This window comes from Artibeus jamaicensis, unplaced genomic scaffold (genome assembly GCF_021234435.1).
Source record: "Artibeus jamaicensis isolate MK-2021 breed Jamaican fruit bat unplaced genomic scaffold, CSHL_Jam_final contig_465, whole genome shotgun sequence".
In the NCBI taxonomy this organism is placed as follows: domain Eukaryota; kingdom Metazoa; phylum Chordata; class Mammalia; order Chiroptera; family Phyllostomidae; genus Artibeus; species Artibeus jamaicensis.
In genome coordinates, this window is record NW_026521843.1 from 14,159,273 (window position 1) to 14,178,541 (window position 19,269).

General features: G+C 54.4%; 1 protein-coding gene across 5 annotated transcripts in view; it reads right to left on the reverse strand.

Annotated features, from left to right (window-relative positions):
- The window catches only part of OTOF (otoferlin), an 80,845-nt gene that overhangs the window by 26,408 nt on the left and 35,168 nt on the right, over window positions 1-19,269 (reverse strand). For 3 of the 5 annotated variants that reach the window (XM_037146773.2, XM_037146775.2, XM_037146772.2), the window contains exons 6-9: window positions 10,141-10,214; window positions 8,639-8,765; window positions 8,136-8,190; window positions 3,361-3,492 (exon numbers count right to left, since the gene is read on the reverse strand). In XM_037146773.2, coding sequence (XP_037002668.2) covers window positions 3,361-3,492; window positions 8,136-8,190; window positions 8,639-8,765; window positions 10,141-10,214 — 388 coding nt within the window. Of the gene's footprint in view, window positions 1-3,360; window positions 3,493-8,135; window positions 8,191-8,638; window positions 8,766-10,140; window positions 10,215-16,659; window positions 16,705-19,269 lie in introns of all 5 variants that reach the window. The other 2 variants (XM_037146774.2, XM_053667009.1) reach the window with 1 other exon arrangement.

Sequence of the window (19,269 nt, forward strand, 5' to 3'; positions counted from 1 at the left end):
GCAGAGCGAGAGGCCAAGAAAGACGGGGAGAGAGGAGCTGGTGAGACAGGAAAAGCAGGAGAGGACCCCTGAGGACCCCAGGGGAAGGACCGGCAGGTGGGTGAGACGAGCTGGGCAGTCAAGGTAGAGGGGGAGACAGAGGATGTCGTGCTCAGGGACAGCAAGGTCCGTGGTGCACTTAAGGACGGGCAGCTTTAGTGCAGTCCTGGGACAGAGACGACTGTGGAGACCGAGGTGTGACTGGAAGTGAGGAAGCGGGGACCACTCATGTAGTTGGGCCGCGAATGGGAGGGAAGAGGTGGTCGCTAGGAGGCAGGTGTGTGGGGTTGAGGAAAGGCGTAGCTAGATGGATGAATGGATAGTTGAATAGTTAGACAGAGACAGACAGACAGTTTCTGTCCCTGAGCATACGTGATTTTCCATAGTTGTGAGAGTAGAACACCTTATAGGCAAAGGAGGAGCCAAAGGAGAAGTAAAGGCAGAGTCGGCGGCATTGAGTGGATGTTACAATGCCAGGTTCACTGGGACGCAGAAGGAGACAGGTCCAGGGCAGAGGGGGGAGGTGGTTTAGGCAGAAGGAAGGTGCCAGTGGCCAGGACCAGATGCAGCCACGGGGAAGGGGTCTTGGCCCGGTCAGATGGTTCTTGGGGGGCAATGGTTGTGGGCCTTCCTTCATACGAAGACAGTTCTGGAGCCAGGCAGGAGGGCCCAGGCCGGGCCAAGTGCCTCAGAGCCATGTCGGCCCTCGGAGAGGGGGCTAATTAAGCTACAACCAGCATTTTGCCCTCTCTGGGCCATCTGTGGTCATAGTCCTTGTGTTTCCTGTGCATGTTTCCCTTTCATAATCACTGAGAAATCTGCTAAGTCACACTGCCTGCTCTCACTGCTCCCAGTTGTGATTACTGAGCCAAAGGAAGGTTCCCCTGCTCTCAGAATTAGCCAGAAGCAGGACACCCGTAGGACCAGGAGAGTATTTTTCAGTGAAGAAGAATGTGGTATAGAAAGACGAGAAAAGGGAAAGTAAGTCTTGCTTTGGGGCTGGAAAGAACCATGGGAAGGTAGTTCAGAGTGGTGGTTCTTAACGAGGGGGGCAGAGGCAGAGACGCCCAGGGGACCGTTGGCAGCATCTGGGAACATTTTCAGCTGCTACAACCAGACAGGGGATTGCTATTGGCATCTAGTGGGTAGAAGCCAGGGATGCTGCTGAACATCTTACAATGCGCAAGAGAGTCCCTTACACCACGCATTGTCTGGTCCAAAATAACCACAGTGCTGAGTTTGAGAAACACTGCTTTAGGGGAAATCGAAATTGCACAAACCTGAGCTACTTAGGTTTGTGAAAAAGGACAAAAATGTGACCAAGAACAAATTTAAGTTTTGTTTGAATGAAATGGATAGTCTCAGTGGAGATAACGATGAAGTTTAGAAAATGGCTCCTAGGCTGGACCTGGGAGATGGAAGCTGTTGATTTTGTGGTCCCCGTGTTGGCGGGCACGGGCCTGGGCCACAGTAGATGATCTGCTGATGTTTGTCCTTCCTTTGGCCGAGTAACCATTCGGCAAGGTGTTAGCAAAGCCTCCAGGGGCACGCGGCCTCTGGGCCGGGTCACAGCGATGCAGGAGTCCAGAGCCTCCAGTGCCCCAGGGAGACAGACATGAAGGACCAACTAGAACTCAGGGACATTACTGTCACAAAGAGAGAAGTGCACTGATCTCGGCCCAAAGAGTGTGGGGAAGGCTGCTCAGTGGCAAGGACATTTGAGTTGGGCCCTGCAGGGTGCGCAGGAGTTTGCTGGGAACCACAAGAGCAGCTATTTCCTTGGGAAAGAGGAAGCAATTTGAATGAAACCCGAGGTGCATGGGCCAGGTGCAAGGTGAGCCCTCGGACGGCCAAGCGTGGCTTTGCCCCTATCGAATAACCACGGAAGGCCACCGCACCCGTCTCCGCATCTGCTAGGGGAATGCAAACCCTTATCTAGGCTGGCGGCTCCTCCAGTCAGGGATGTGCCCTGGCATAAGATGTGTCAGAGATGTGGAACCTGAACTTCCTGGCTCCTGGGCTGGTGGCCACAGTGGGCTGGGGGAGGCGTCCTGAGCACTGAGGTGGGAGACCAGCTGGGAGAACAGGGCCCGTCTGTGTCACACACGAGGCCTGGGTCCTTAGGAAGGGCAGAAGTGTGCTCAGTTTTCTAACTGAAGATGCACAGCCCGGGGACTCCCACAGCTTCCCAGGAGATGGCCTCCCCTTAATGACAGACGGCACCCTCAGCCTCACCACTCAGGACAGACGCCGAGACACTGGACACACATGCCTTACTTGGGCCAGTTTCTCACGGCCTGGAGCCACAGGAAAGCAGACTGGGTGCCCCAACCAGGAAAGAGGGGGCTGGGGACCCCAGGCCAGTGGCTCCCAGGTTAGGCCAATATGTGTTCAGGTATCTGAGGGAGACTTGGGCGCCCGTCACCAAAGCCACTTAGGATGGGTTTCCCCCGGGAGCCCAGAGTGAAGAGGATGTGTCCGGGGCAGCTGTCCTAGGTGGCAGACCGAGTGCTGGGCTGAGACTGGGCAGGCCGGGCCCTTCTCCAGCAACGGCACTCTCCGTAACCTTGGCCCCTGCCCTGTTGAGGCCCCAGTCTCCGCTTCTGTAAGATGGGGAGATTGAACCAGGAGGTCTCTGAGGTGTTTTGATCTTGATGTGGCCTCAATGGCTGCAATGAACAGGAGTGGACACCGGGCTTTTCCCCCCTCCCACCCGAGACTGCAGGCCTGTGCTCTGGAAGGAGCCCCGCAGAGGCCAGGCCGCCCTGGAGGCAGGGGGAGGGCGAGCTCGCAGGACCCGCAAGGTCCGCCGGGCAAGCTCCTTCTCCAGGAGCCTCAATGTCCCCTGGTGTGAATAGGGTTAATGGTGACAACCTCTGACAGTTGGGAGAGTCAGAACAGATAGTATAGCTAACACGTGTAGAAGAGTGCTCACTAATGTCCCCAGGCCACCACAGGCAGGGGCTGGAATGAGGGGACCCTGCCCCAGGGCTCTGGCCTGGGAAGCCACTGGGCCCAGGCCTCACGGGGCGTGCGCTTCACCGCGATAGTTCTGAGGGCTGTGCAGGAGCACGGGGTGCTGTTCCTTTGCAACGGTGGCCCCTGGCCAGACCAGTGTCAGGCTGGGGTCTCCACTGGGGGTTCAGGGGATGTGACGCTGCACATCGACGTTCTAGGGGTTGGAACGGGGTGGGTCAAGGTCACCTCTGCTGGTAGCCCTTCGTGCCCCTTGCCTCCCCGATGGGCCCAGGTGGGGGTAGGGCCCAGCCTCCTGCTACATTTTGGAAGGCCCTTCCCCTGCCCGGACCCATGGGCACTGACCTCATTGTAGTAGGGGCAGTTAGTGGACTCCTTCATGGAGGTGTACTTCTTGTCGTCGCCCACCTCCACGCACACCACGGGGTCCATGTTCAGGCCCACCAGCTGCCGAGCCTCGATGACGGTGATGCTGACCTGCAGGCAGGGGAGCAGGGGGGCCGGAGGGAAAGATGTGTGAGCCCTGGAGCCGGTTCCGCCAGAACAAATCTGCCTGCGGCTAAGGGGTCGGTCTCCCCCGGAGACAGCCTCTGCACGGTGCTCCCTATCGCTTCAGTAGACTCTCCTGAACTTGCATTTTAACAAAATAACCTTTGCGGAGCTAGAATTAGCACTGACTTCAGCACATCCTTCTAATGAAACTACACAGGCTGCTCCACATGCCTCTCACCTTGAAGGTTGAGCCTTTTAATCGCTGGGCTTTGATTTCACTCAGGGGAATTGTCTCCCTTTTCATAAAAAAAAGAATAACCACAACACCATCATCCACTGTATCTGTCAGAATCTTATAAACATTCCAAAGTCCAAGAAAATTCCACGCGTCAAAACCAAAGATGTTTCGAAAAATAGCAACACCAATGCCAATGAGAACATTGCTGGGAGAGTGTGCGCAACTGGAACCTGAACATTTTCCAATTGAAGTAGCACTTGAACCGTGAATGGGAACCTTTCTATTTGGAATTTGAAGGGAGCCATGGGGGATGGAGCTTTGAGGAAGTTCAGTAATCACCATTTCTTCAGGGAGCTATCAAGCAAATAGAGCTAATTAACTTAACTCTGAGAGTTTACTGTGAAGAGAGTAAATGGACACTAGAAGTCCTTCCAGAATATTCTTTGCATAGAGGTTTATAGAGTTTTGACCTCGAAGAAATTCCATATACCAAAGACATATTTTAAAGATCTCATCATTTTTTTCTATAACTAACCCATCCCCTTGCTTCCATTAAAAAAAATAAATAAAGGCTTTTCTGGCCCAGACCTTCTGGCCCCGTTGGCTGGACATTGTCCTGCAAAGTTAAAGGTTGCTGGTTCAATTCCTAGTTGGGGCACATACCTGGAGTGGGTACAGGGGGCAGCTGATCTATGTTTCTCTCTCTCATGGATGTTTCTCTCCCTCTTTCTCCCTCCCTTCCTCTCTGTCTAAAAATAAGTAAATAATATATTTAAAAAAAAGACTTTCTGCAAGTCAAGACCAGGAACTAGACCCAGTGTTGGCACGACAAAGCACTAGAGACACGCCGGGGGGAGGTCAGCCTTTCCAATGCAAGCAGCGGGTTGGTCTTTATGGTTTTCAAACAGAGGCCCGGCCATGACGACAGCCCCTTTTCAGGACCCAAAATGTCCACCTTCCTCCAGTGAGTGGAGCCAATAATGGCAGACGGCCCTGGCTGGAAGCTCTGGAGGCAAGGGGTTGGAGGTGGAGTGAGGAGGAGGGCAGAGGCCTGGATGGGCTAAAGTGGGGAGAGAGGCTCCAGAAGGCGCTCTTTGCTGGCTGAGTGGTGGCCCCACGGGGAGCCCTGAGAGCACTCGACTGAGGTCCCTGCCTGGTGTTGGTGGCAGACTCTCGTGGTGCTATTCCTGAAGCAGCATATGTTTAAGTATTTATGCTCTAGGAATGGCCGTCCTGCTGCTCCTTCCCCAGCTGGGACGGCACAGAGGGGCAGGCGTCGCTTGGACTTGAAATGGAAAACAGAACAAAGCTGAGGGAGGAAATCGGCCACCCTCCCCTCCAGTTCTCTGATGGTCAGCAGAGGGCTTGATTTCTCCTGGGTGAAAGATGAAGAGGCAGCTAGAGCTGCAAAGAGACCAACTGACCAGCTGACCGAGGGGATGCTTTTAGTAATTGGCTACTCCACCCTCTCCTTCCAAGATAAGGGACGTAATCTCTAAGTGGCTTCATGAAAGCCATCTCAGGGAACAATGCTGAATGTAAATCTACACCTGTGTCCTAGGAGAACCCAGGGGCACGGTGCTTTGTGACCTGCTTCTCAGTGATCTGACTGCGCTAGAACATTCGCTGGGAGCCGGCCACAAGAGGTGTGGGCCCTTCAGCACAGCTCTTCTAAAATAATCTTCCCTTCCCACAACTCCTGGAGGCAGAGATGTGACATGACCAGATGTACGTTTTGAGAAGATCCCGGAGGATCAAGTGGAGGAGGCAGTCTGAGGGCGGGAGACCAGAGAAGAACTGGGCACAACACTGTAGTTTTGCAGTATTTGCACAAAGCTAGAGGTGTAGGGAAGATGACAGGCAGGTAAAAAGTGGACAGATGTCTGGAGGTGAAGACGTAGTAGGTCTTGGTGCTGGGAAGGGAGAGCAGGGAATAGACTCAAGACCTTGACCCACCAAGAACATCTCTGCCAAGCTCCAAGCTTTGCTCACTCTGATGGGGAATCTGCATATTCATGGGGAGGAGACTGTGGCTTCTCACGTCTGCAATGTCAGTAGTCAGAGAAGGGTTTGCACATTACAGACCATCTACACAGAAGAAACAAGGGGTATGAGGGTGCCATGGTCCTTTCACTGTTTGGAGCCCTTGGGGTCCTGCCTGGATCTGAATTCAGCTAAGTCCCTTTCCTGTCGCCACATGGCTGTACTTTCTGAGTTCTTTCTAGCTCAGCAAAGCCAAGCTCTCCAGGAGAGTAAAGTTCTTTCTGGTAGGTTTTCTTGCTGGAAGCAAGAATAATTCAACATTTGCATCCTCGACGCTCTCTCTCAAAGTATGCTAAGACTTGCAGTTGAGGTGTGAAGGAACCTGTCAAGGAGAGCTCATGTTACCAGGTTAAATACAACTGTTTTGTTCAATTCACATCATTTACAAAGTCTTTGGAGGGAGAATGTCTGGTGTACTCAGTAAAAGTCTCTGGCAGGAAGTGGTTTGAAAGAGCTTTGGAAAATAAGCAGCAGGTAGTAAGCTGAAGATAACCAGGCACCGGAGGGAGCGGCAGTTCAAAAGGCTAAAAAAGAGATCAATCGTTCTGGTTGGCATGGTTGGACACCCTTGGTTTTGAACCCTGGCTCTAGCTTTGTGTAACTGACCTGGTCAGGCTTCTTATCCCCCTTTGGCCTCCCTGTCTCACCTGTGAAATGTAGTAATACCCGTATTTGGAGGGTTATAAGAATGACATTAACTTAAATGGAAAGTGCATACACAGCTCCTGACATAGTGTCTGCCATAGAGTTAACCTTCAGAAAATACCGTCTCATTAACAGCAACAAGGGCGGCTCTGTTTTCTGTGCCCTCACCTGGCAAGTGGGTGACAATGTGGAGGTAACAGTGTCTGACATGGGGTCTTGGTTCTGTGGAATTTTCCTGTTCTCAGCGCCCAGAGGAGTAAAGCCTGAGCCTGGTCCCTTGGAAAAGCCCTCGAAGTCTTGCTATTCCCTCCTCTAACGAAGGCAGAGAGGTGAGGGAGTGACATCCCCAAACCTGTAAGGAGCTCAGTGGCTTGAGGCTGTGGAAAACCACAGGGGCAGGGCCACTCGATCTTGCCTCGGGCTGTTCTGCAGGTACCTGGGAAGATGGTCAGGGACTGGATGAAAACAACCTGGGGTGAGGACTAAGGGAGACAAGGTGTGTCCAGAGGAAACATGAGCAGATGTGCCTGCTACAGAGAAAGGTGCCACCTGGTCATCACCTGAGTGAGGTGAGGTAGGGCTATCTTCAAAGAAGGAGGTGATGCACAAGGGGCCTGGGAACTGGGCATGAAAGACAAGCTCTCCCCTGGGAGAAGGGAGTCACACAGATTCTGGGGTCTGGTGCTGGTGCCTAGGGCAGGAAGTGTAGCGGTAGGTGGGGTCTCCTGAAGGCTCTGTCCCCTCTGACCAGCCAGCACACTCACGCAGTGCCAGGAATGCCCAGCAGTCTTCTGACCCATAGCTGGGTCTCATTAGTCCCCAAGGGAAGGTCTAAAGCAATGGGTGGTCCCTTGGCCCTTCTTGCTTTCAGTTTATAAATAGGTACTGGGTGCTTCTGGCTTGTATAGGAGCCTCTTGTGAGTTGTGTTAATGCAGTTCAGCCTCTCAGGCTCTGGTCAACTCTGGGAGAAGAGATAAAGTTGACGATTGGTCTTGCAAAGCTGAGCATCAGGTCCCCCACTGGTAGGGCTGTCCTGGTGTTCGGTTACCCTGTGTGGCCCTGTCCCAGCACTGACCAGTCATGCTCACAACTTGCCCTGCCTGTCCTGCAGCCCATTAACAATCTTGCAGCTGCAAATCTCTTCCTGCCCCAGCCATTTTGTGTCCAGTTTTAGAAACATTCAAACAAAAAATTCAGAAAATACAGAGAAGCAAAAAGAAGAAAAAACACCCACACTCTATCTATAGATAGCCAGGATTGACATTACTTATGACATTAAAATAATACAAAGCAACAATTAAAAATACACCGAAAAAACCCCAGCTTTCTTCAGAGGCTCTAATTTTGACGGTTGGAATTTGTTTCGGAGGAGGTTGCTCCTTGGTCCCTCTATGGTTTCTCTAGGGCCCTCTTACTTTAGGAAGTCCGGTGCCAGACACAAACCCTGGGCTGGGGCGGGTTGGCTTTGACCAACGCAAGCAGAGCGGTCAAGCTCCTCTTTGGGTTTGCACCTCTCTGCTCACAACACTTCTCTGCTTGCCTCCAGGAACAGGCTTACTCTGGGCATTTAGATTCGGTTGAGGCTGTCCATGACCCCCGGATCCCAGCCTCTGCAGAGTTCCAAATGCACATCAGGCCAGACCCCCTTCCCTAACCCCCCTAGCGAATGCAGGGCCCGAGGCCTCCAGTTGCCTCACCCACCTGGTAATCCATGGGCCGCCCGGCACTGGGCTCCATCTTGATGTCTGGCTTGGATCTGAGGAGGAGAACGCGCTGTTGGGCCTGGCATAAGGGGGTTGCTGGCAGGAGAGGAGAGGGGCCCTGGCAGTGGTTAGACTTTGGGGGGAGGGAATAGGGACAGAACCCTGGTCTTCAAACACTCCAGGGCTGCCAAACAGAATGGGGATTAGCTGTCCTGGAGGCCCCAACAGAGCCGACGAGCCAATGGCAGAATTAATAGGGAGACAGACATGAGAGCAACAGATTCAGATATGGGTTGGGCGGTTCTGTGACGTCCCTGGGCCTGGAGGTGCTCAGTGACTTGGAAACACGCTCTCACCTGCGCCCCTCTGCCTGTGGGGGCAGAGAGGTAACAGAGACATCCAGGAAAAGAAGAAAGGGCAGAGTTAGGATGAACCCAAATCCTGGACATTCCCGCCTGATGGGGTGGTGGTAACTGGGGGTGCAGGGGGCTGCCCACTCACCGCTTGTTGGAGACGTTGGTGGTGAGAGCTGTGACAGAAGCTAGAGACATACAGTCCGGGTCCATCCCCTCTGCCAGGCGTGTGGCCAGGCGGTCAAAGTCGCCCATCTCCAGCACTGCTGGTTCATCTGGGGAAGAGCAAAGGCAGATTAAGTGGGCCAGGCCATGGGATAGTGACTGTCCTTTCCCCTTTTGCTTTGGTATCTGGGAAGCTAACAGTCAAATTCGAGATTTACCTGGTGGCATTTGCTAATAATGTATGGCCTGTATGTCTACAGTGTTTCCTACCTAATCTTGATCTTTGATTTTAATTCTATCTGGTCTTGCTTTTTAAATTTTAATCGAATGTAACTCTTACTGTACATTACTTACTGAAGCACAGACTGTCCCCATAGAAGAAGGAAGGAAATAGAGAATGCACCCCATGTGCCTCTTGTAACAACAGCGGCCATTGAGTGGCTACTATGAGCCGGCACAATGCTGGGCTATTGGTACACATATCTCTAGTCCTCATAGTCATGCCCTTCCACGCACTAGGAGAATAGTGCATGGAAGGGCATGACTATTCTCATGTCACAGATGGGGAAACTGAGGCTTAGGAAGAAACTTATTCATGGAAAATAGCGGGAGGGATTCAGAACCTAACCCTGTACTGATGTGTATTAACCCACTGAGATGAAGAAAGGACGATGCTAAGAAGCCACCCGAGGATGATTGGTTTGGGCCTCAGCCAGCAGCTCTGTCCTCTCCAGTCTAAGAAGGAGAAGGGCGCAGCTGGAACTGGCATGGGGCACAAGGGACAGAGAGGGCTGCTGGGGCCAGTGGGCCACACAGTGGGTACTGGAGATGGCTGCCAGGAGCCCTGAGGGAGGCATGTGATCAGCAGGACCTGGGCCAGAAAGCTACACCCATCTCCTTTAGCCACTCTATTTTTCCCGTTTTATGCCTGCCCCTTTCCTAGCCTGCTGCTGCAGAGGGACCAGTGCCACAGGCCCCTCCAGCATCCAGGGCCCACCCTGCCTGTCTCCCCAGGGCCTTCCCTGCCGTCCGGTGAGAGGGGAAAAGGGAAGACAGCGAGTCCTGCCGCTGAGCAAGCATTCTCGGGGACTTAGGTTTCCCCCTAGAAATAAGAAATGGACACCTTCCCCCCCAATTTTGTGTTTTGTTATTTCCTCCTCTAATGAAAAACCTCCAGGCTTCTCTATGGAGAGCACAGAGTGGGAGCAGAAGGCAGGAGGAGGCTTTCCTAAACAGGCCCGCTGGGTAGGGGTCTCCGTTCTGCTTTAGACCAGCAGTGATGCCCATTACACACCCCAGCCTCTGGAGGACCACTGTTAAGACCTGGCTCCTCCGCCAGCCAATGGGAGGCCAGGCCCCGCCCAAGTGGCTCCACTGGCCAATCGCAGGAGAGCCTGTTGGGGCGCTGCCTTAAGAGAGGGGGGGTTTGGTCACTGTCAGGTGTGCAGAAATGGCAGGATGGTGGGCAGGGGCACGCGTCCGTACCTTGTCTTTGGGTTTCCTCCTTGTGGAGCCGGTTCTTCCCGAGCTTCATGGCGGAGAACACGCTCCTCCCAGCTCTGTGAGAGGAGCCGCCAGAATAAGGAGGTGGAGGGAGTTGAGGCAAGGAGGAAGACACACAAATACAGAAGAAAAAAACCCGAGAGAACACGTAAGGGAAAGGAGATCCAAGCCCCAGCCTCTCACCTACTGGTACCGAAATAGACTGGGGGCCAAGCTTCCCAAACTGGGAGCCAGGAGGGGGCCATGAGGGGCAGAGGAACCCCACCCCCATTTCCTCCTTCACACCAAGGGAACAGGTCGTGGCCCCAGCGACCAGAGAAGGTGGCCTTCAGCTGGAAAGCACCGTTCAGTTGGAGCCCCTCAGGATCCTGGGCTGATCTGAGCCCCTTCAGTCCAGCCTTAGAGCTCCAAGCTCCACCAGTGCCCCCAACCCCCTCCTCCCTGTCCCTGCACCCCACCACAACTGGGTGGAAAGAAAGCCAGGAGACCCCAGACAAAGCTTCAGAACAGAGGTCAGGAACAGGATTCAGAGGGGCGGAGGCCAAGGAGCTGGGAGATATGGTTGAAACTAGCTGCTGGCTTCTCAGATGGCCCAGCACTCAAAGCCTGCCCTGCCTCTCCCAACCTTTCTGTGCCCTGAGATTCTCCTTGGTCCCCAGTGAAAAGGAAGAGATAGGCTGTTTCCCATCTATCTTTGGCCCCAGTTTTAAAAAGGCCCCTTCCGCCTGTCCTCTCTCACTGGAGAGTCCCCCTTCCACCAGCTCCCAGGAACCTATGGCAGACTCCATAGTTCCTACCTCTTCCTCTGGCTTGGTGTGGCCTTGTGCCCTCAGGAGAAGGCCCTGCAGTCAGGGGGGCTGAGGGAAGGGGTCAGGGGTCCTCACTGTTCCTTCAGTAAGGTCCCTGCAGCCGAGCCTGTAATCCTTGGTGCCAGGAGGGACCAGGAGTAGGATCAGCAGGGGGTAAAGTGCAGTATTCCATTACCCCATTAATGTTGCATTAGCTGGATACCTGACCCTCCACTTCCCATTGTCCCTCCTCCTGGGTGTGGCTCTGTCATCCTGTAGGCCCAAGTTGGGTGAGGTGCGGGTTCCAACCCTGAGCTCATCTGGAGCAGGGCCCACCCATCTTTGGGCCATGCATCCCTCTGCGGAGGCATGACTATGGTTCCCAAGACCCCTGCTCTTTATGCTGGTCCATGTGAGGTTGAGGGAAGCCATTCTGTCCTTGGAGAGATGGCCTAGAAACCTCAGGCCTCTCTCCTCAGGGCTGGAGAGCCACCCTAACCCCCCAAACGTGGCCCTATCCTAGCCCTAGGCCTTTTCTTTACTCTTCATCTTCCAGGCAAGACATGGAGAGGCGTGTGTCTTGTCTCCCAATGAGAGAACAACCAAGAGCCACCCTTTCCAGGTGGGACCAGCTCACAGTTTAGGAAGCACTGGCATGTTCCGATTCCCTAAAAAGGCGTCAGGCGGGTGAGAGAAGGCTGGGGCAACACCGCCCTGTCTGCATTCTCTAGCATCTCGCTTTCTGGAAAGTGATTAAGGGAGGAGTGGGAGGAAAGGTGCTCTCAAACAGGAAAATGGGTGCCTTGGAATTATTTGTAAAAGTTTCTCCCTTCTAAAAAGGGGATATGTCAGATATATAAAATAGCCAACAAAAATTACATAAACTTTCTTGAGCAACTGCTGCAGGCCAATGGCTTTCCAGATGTTTGCTCATTTCCTATTCACAGCAGTCCTGGGAGGGACTAACAATTCTCACTCAACCCATGGAAAACCTGCAGCTCAGAGAGTTGGGGTTGAAGCACAAAGCCTCTGTCTCAGAGGCTCAGCCACATTTCCACCGCATCCTTGATGCTGTGGCACTGCAGGCTCGGTGAGTACCCGCCCCTTCATCCCGATCACTCTGAACTCCGGCGGCAAGCCCCCAGGGCCTGCACCAGTAGGTAGAGGTGTGGGCCATGTGCCAGCACAATGTTCAGATGCAGACGTCATCTTCGAAGAGTGCCATAGGCCGTGCCTGTGTTTACAGAGAAGGGGCTCATTCAAACATAATCTGGGCATGAACACGTTTTGGAAGAACCCACTCTCAATGTTAAATTACTGGTGACATAACACTGAGCAGATCAGTTAACCCGTGAGGAAGAACTGTGTGATGGCGAGAAGGGGACTGTCCTGCTTGGCTTACCCTGAACCATGCAGTGTGATTCCTCCTTGCCTGGCAGCCGTAAAGCGGGGCTGCACTCTGACCCCCAAGACAGGGCCCAGTGCAGGCCCTCACTCTGCCTCCTGTCTCCGTGTTTGGGATTCCTTTCCTCCCAGACGGCCTTGCTCTTTCCTTGATTACCCAGGAGTCTGCTGGAGGACTCCGGGTTTGACTTGGTACACTCACTCCTTGGCCATCCCCTAGCTGTGCCATCCTTAGAGCCCCCAGCCCCACTCCGTGTGTGACCTACACGACGCCATTGCATGCAGCCTGCTCCAGTCGGACCGCTCCCCATCCCATCCCCTCACTGTAATGCACGCCCCACCCCCGCCCTGGAAAGTGCCCTCAGATGGCAGGTCAAAGCCTTGGGTTAGGCAGGAAGCGGGCTCTGCCTGGCGAAGCTGGCTTCTGGGCATCCTGGGATGGGATGTGGCCCTGCAGCCTGAAGCCCAGAACAGGTGCAGGTAGCAGAGAACTGTAGCTTCTTGATGATGGTCCCAAGGACCCACCAAAGCGGAAAAGGGTCTGGGCTTCCCTTGGGCAGCTATGGCCCTTGAAGCCAACACTCACTTTATTCCTTAAAACAAATGTATTTGGAAGCGAAGACTGAGACCTTCAAGCCCACTATACTTACCCAACCAGTCTCTACCAGGCCTGGGATTGATTCAAAGGAGAAGCCCCTCTCCCCGGATCCTGCAGAGTTTGAACCATCTCAGGTGTGTGCCTGAGCACATCCAAAATGATGATCCACCCTTCATGGCAGGTGCAGGGCGTATCGGGTAAATTCACATCGGGGTTCTCACCTGGCGCCCTGTGCCTCCCTGTGTCTCACCTAGGTCCACTCTTCGTCTGGACTGTGGGCACTAGAGCACGGTGTCACGGCTGGCACAGCCCTCTGTCATTTTCGGATCGATGACACTTCTGAAGTTCACTACAGAAGAGCTTTTTATGCCGTCGCAGTGCCAGTTCCTGGAAAGCAGCGTGCTTGCTTCTCTTGGCAAAGGGCAGGGTTATTTTCGAAGTAAATGTTAACTTAATCAGAGAAAATTGAAGATTATCCATTTGTGTTAAAGACAGTTTTTTCTTTTCAGATCTGATTTGTTGATTAGATTACTGGTGGCTGAGGGTTTTGTTTTGGTTTTTTTTTTTTTTAAATAAAATCCTGCATTTGGTCTAGTTGGGTTCTTCAGTTACTAAGATATAATGTGGCGAGAAAGCCAACAACCAACTCAGTGAGAAACTGCTTTGCAACCAGTGGCCCCTTTACTCATGGCTGCACAAAGCAGGAGAAGCAGGGCCGGGCGCCTGGCCTCTGGGACTCTCCAAGGATTCACGATCATATATGGGCTTCCCATTCCTGGATTCTTCCAAGTTGGAATGCTACGCACTTACAGCTTAGACCACAATTTTTCTTCCAGAGAAGAGATTTTAAAGTTAGTTCACTCGTTGTAAACTTTTTTTTTGCATTTTTAGATCCAGCGCTCAGGTCTAGAAGGGTGTCGTGGTGGGTGATGCACCGGGGGTCCTCAGGGAAAGCTTGGTATTCATAACAACTGGGAATTGGCCAAACTAAATGTCCTGAGCTGGGTCCCCCTAGTGCGGTCTGTTATTCTGGAGGTCGTGACTTAGAGGGGCGTGACTGAGAAGGGACAGCTGCCATGGCCGCCCAGGGCTTCTGCCTTTCACTCGCCTTCAGTCAGAACCAGCTCAGTGTCATTAGCTCAGGCCGCAGGGGAAGCGAAATCCTTCAGAACAGAAGCAGAGTCCAGGGGTCTTCTCTGGATCGTCTCAAATTTTCAAACCTTGGGGAAATGTTCTCCAAGTGCTCCTTTGTGGGTTTATTTCTCTTATTGTCCATGCTCCAGTACAGCTAATTTCATAATTGCAGCTTTTACAGTCATCTTTCAAAGTGTGTTGAATTTCACTTAGTTTTGAATGCCTTCCCTCGTCTGGGCGGGACAGCTGACCTTTTGCACAAGACGCTGTCTCCAAGCCGGCCTCTCGGTGTGCGTGCCCTTGCCATACTTATCCCGTTTGCCAGGGGACTCCGCTCCTCAGCTCTCCCTGGAGACCCAGCCCCTTGCAGGGCCCAGGCAAACAGCATCATGGGAACAGGTTTCCCATCTCCCCAAACCAGCCTTCCCCGGGATCTCGAGTCCTCATAAGGAGAAAGAGATTCTTCTCAATGGAAATGGCTCCATTGTCAAGTTCTGTCTACCACAACTTGCACCCGTGTTCACTGGTTCCTCCTCAGGGGAGACAGGAACTGAGAGCTTTACCACACGACGACCCTCCAGGGAGTTAGACCAGCCCCCACACTTTTTCCCCTTCCGGCCAGGTCCTGGGCCTCACTTGGTACACGCACTCCTTGGCCATCCCCGAGCTGCGCCACCCCCAGAGCCCCCAGCCCTACTCCGAGTGTGGCCTGCACTCGCCACTGCGTGCAGCCTGTTCCAGTCGACAGCTCCCCTTGCAACCCTGCCCTGAGGTTCCCCGAAAGTGCGCTCAGGGGGCAGGTCAAAGCCATGTGTTAGGTTAGAAACAAGTTTCGACTTGTTTAATCTCCTCTTAGAAATCCCAGTTTCCTACCCTTTTAATCGTCCTAAAACTCTACACATTAAAATTAGAATAGTAAATGCCAGTTTACTTAATCTCGTGACAAGAGATTAGGATGATGTTCCCACTCACGGTGGGCCTACTGTGTTCCCGGACTGTGAGACAACCCTTAGTCCATCTGCAGTTGGACCAGGGAACAGGCCAGTCTGAATCCTGGAGGACAAGCTGGCCCAGGACAGTCTGGGAGCTGCAAATCAAGAAGGGCCTTAGAGGGCATGGCTGCCCTCAGCCTGGGAGTCCAGGGGACAGAGAGGTCATTCCTGTCTCATAGAGGCCTTTCATGGCTAAGTGTCCATGAGGAACTTAAGTGCCCAACTCTTTGAACTCTTTCCCTAAGAAGGGGAGCTCAGTGTCTGCTATCATCTCCCCATACCCCCCAGGATTCGGCCCCCTAGTGCCCTCTCCAGGCCTGGCACATGCTGGGCCTGAGTCTTCCTCCCTTGCTTGAACCCTGGCATACTCCCCCACCCTTCAGGTCTCTGGGCCTGAGTTCTCCCCACGAGGTGCCATTGCCTTGGCATCAGGCGTTTGCTTGTGCATAACACTCGGGTGGGGACTCGATACGCTTTTGTGGAAACAACGAATAAGGTTGAGTTGCCCAGGATCTTGACACAAGCAGATGCTCCAAGCCCGTGCAGCGTAGGTCCCTTTAGACCCCTATACACACAATCCTTCTGTCCCCGTGACATCCTATGCCAACTCATTTTTGACTTAGGATCACTGTTTTGAGCAAATCTCTCGACATCTCACAGGTTCAGTTTCCTATCTGGAAAATAAAGACCACATTCCTGGCTTTTCAGCTCTCACTGGTACGTCTGGAGAACTGAATTAAATTCAGTGTTCGAAACTCTTTGGGCCTATGGTAGACTCCGGACACAGGTGAAATCCCTGGGTTTGAGGGCCAGCTCTGCCCCTGTTCTGGGGCAAGTCGCTTCCCCTCCCCGGAACTCCGATTTGTCAGCTGTAAGAAAGGGTGTTGGGCCAGAGGCCCCTCCAGCATGCTTAGCCCGAACTGCCACTGACCTTGTGGATTCCCTGGGATGATAGAAAGGTTTTGAGTTGACGTGCATTTCTGGGGATGCCTGTGAGACCCACATCAACCCGCCGTGGCTCCCCCTCTCATCTGGGGTCCCTTCCTCCTCTCGCCTCTCAGACAGCACCTGATCCCTCCCTCCCCCAGGAAGCCTTTCGGGGAATAGGGATGGTGAGGACTACTAGGGGCTGGTCGTTTCTCCTGAGCTTTCTGGGGCTTCCTGATCCGGCTACCACCCTGCAGCCACTCGGTGCCCGGAGTTTGTCCCCCTTGGGCCTCCGGGGCTGTGTGTCCATCTGCCCAGCCCTGCCTCGATTCCTGGGCCTCCACGGATCCCTTGACTTTGGTCACGCCCTCCCACACAGGGACACCTGACTCTCAGTGACGGGAGTCGACAGGGAAGTGGGAGAGGAAGAGAGGCGCTGAAAGGAGGGAGGAGGGATGGAAACCAGAAGGCCCGGCCACCTGCCCGCCCCACCCCGATTCCTCCCTGTCCCTCACCCCCTGGCCCTGCCGTCCCCTGGTGCTGACTCCACCAGGACAGCCCGTGACTCAGCCCTCTGACACGGGCCGCCCCAACATCCGCACCCTGTGGTGGGGATGCTTTGAGCCCCGTGGGCTCCATCCTGGCCTGGGACACCTACTTGTGCTCGCCATCTCTGCCTCCCTTGGTCTTCTCTTTGCCTTTGCTGAGTAGGGAGAAGAAATGAGGAGACAAGGGGACTCGTATGAGAGGGTGTGGACCAGAGACACTGGCAGACTTAGCCCCTGGCCTGCTGACCCCCAGCTCCCAGGGGGCCTCCTTGTCCCAGAGTCCCCTCACTCCCAGCCTCTCAGTTTAGGGCACCTGGGCCTGCAGGGCAGGGTTCTATCAGGTCTGGGAGAGAGGGACCTGGAACCCCGGTGAGGGCAGGGGCCTCCGGTGACAGCTGATTTCCTCCACCCCCAGGGCCTAGAGACCTCTGAACGTGGGTCACAGCTGCCTCAGGGAATTCAGTTAGAGGAGCCTGGCCGCCCTCCAGGTCTGAGCCACCCTACTCCTCCCGGGCCCCTTCCCATGGGCAGGTTCTTGCATGAAGGGTGCCCTGAGGGGCCCTGAGAAGAAAGCCGGGCCAGGCAGGTTCTGGATGTGCAAAAGCCAGTGAGCTATTGCTCCCGGACTCAGAACGGGGAAAGAATGGCACTCCTCTCCCACTTTATGGAGGCTTCCAGAAACCCTTCTGGAATGTTCTCTCAATGCTTCCCTGATGCTGTGGCAATGAGGATAAAGAAAAGAAAGCGAGGAACAGTAAGCAAGTCCTTTCTCTCCTCACACTCTGTCCTGGCACAGCGTTGCCCAGGTGAACCGAACTTCACATTCCAACAGCTCAGGACCCAAAGGCCTGGACAGACGGCGGCTGAAATCCAGCTTTTGTCAGTCACCCTCTCCAGTAGGCTGGCCAGTGGGTCTGTAGCCCTTTCTGAAGGTCTCAAGGTGCCACCACTGGCTGAGACCACTGAGCAGAGGGCAGATAAGGGGTGTGGACTGTCTCGGCAGCCCCACTGCAGCCCTGGGCTGGGGGGGGCCCGGGCGGGTCAGGCGTCGGCCGCCACTGGGACCCACTGAGATCTGTGTGGGGCATGGGCTCCAGGGAGCTTTTGAGAATCGGGGCTGAGTGGGAGATTTGCTGTCCCCCCACTTTAGTCCTAGCAGGGCCGCCTTCCTCTGACTTACTGATCCAGGTTTTGGGGAATTTTGTTTGCTTGTTAGTGTTTTTTAAAGAATTCCGTACCCCTGAAAAGTTCAAAACTCTTTGCAGTAGAGGAGGAGCTGGAACGGGAGCTGCATTACCTGGCAGAGGGCAAGGGTGGGCGGGAGGGTGGAATTGGGGTAGCTGAGGGGTAAAATGGACGCTTTGTCTCTGTCCCCGAGCGGTGGGGGGTTGCTCTGAAATCGCAGACAGGTGTCAGGCTGGCCAGTGCAGGGCTTCTCAGCACCGCCGGCCAGGGCACCTCGGGCACCCGCACCCTGGCGCACAGCACACACCGCCTGGCACTTAGCCCCACACACTCCAGGCCACTGGGCCATCAGAGGGGCTGCACTCGGGCCCACACTCTGAGCGTGGAAAGGCAGAAAAACGGTAAAGGACTCTGTGAGAAAAGGATGCCCTCGTGATTTTACCATGACCACTGCTATGAGGAGGACTGACATCAGCACCAAGGCCCTGTGGGAGAACTCTAACATGCCCTCGTCATACTGAATCCATCCATCTCACAAGGCAGATGTCATTATTGCCCTACTTTCCAAAGGAGGGAGCCGAGGCTCAGCTCGCCCTCAGTCACTCAGCCACAGCAGTGGGGTAGCACTTGACCTCAAGGTGGTCCTTGTTGCTAGGGGACCTCTTCATGCAGCCCTGGACAGCCCTGACTTTTCTCCCAGAGTTCACATTGTGTTTTACTGCCGCGGCCGGGCTGGGGAAGTTCCGTTCTCAGCCAGCATTCTCTCTCTGTGGCCGCTTGGCCTTCCTTAATCTCCCGCCCCAGTGGCTCCATGTGCACCGTTAAAAGCAGCCACAGGGCTGAGAGATTTAGCAAGACGCCTGCTGGGGAAACCTAGAGTTTGCTAGTGCCCAAGTGTTTCATGGTGCCAGGGGGGCCTCAGGGGAGCACTTGGCCCTGGAAGGGGGGTGGAGGGGACCCCAGGTGAAGCAGCTGAGTTTGGAGGAGTCTGCTGGGCACTGCTTCACCCCACATTTCCAACATGGCCCTGGCCCTGGCTCCTCCCAGCTGTTTGGGGGCTATTGCATCCCTGGAATGCAGCCTGGTGAAGGGACAGGAGGGCAGGGGGGGCAGAGGAGCTGGTAAAGCTGCACTCCAGGGGTGAGGCTGGGTGTGTCACCATGCACACACACGCCTATGCACACCCCCGGGCACCGACCTGATGTGATTCTCTGACGGAGCCCCAGCCCCGCACACGTGCCCCGCTGCCCTCCGGCCCCATGCGTAGGAGGAAGGTACGTGGCTCCCGTAAGTCCCCACCAGAGTGAAAGGATGAGCCATAAACAGAACAGGAAAAGTATCTCCCACTGACCCCCCAAGGTGGACTCAGCAGAGAGGAGCCTAGCAAGACCTTCTACATTCACAGGGACACCAGGGAAGGAGAGTTGGGCAGAAAGAGGTGGGACCATGGAGGGCAGGAGGACCCGGAAGGTGGGGAAAATGAGAGGAGACAGAGTGTAGAATACAGGGAATCCATGGGAAAGCCCCAAGTCGCT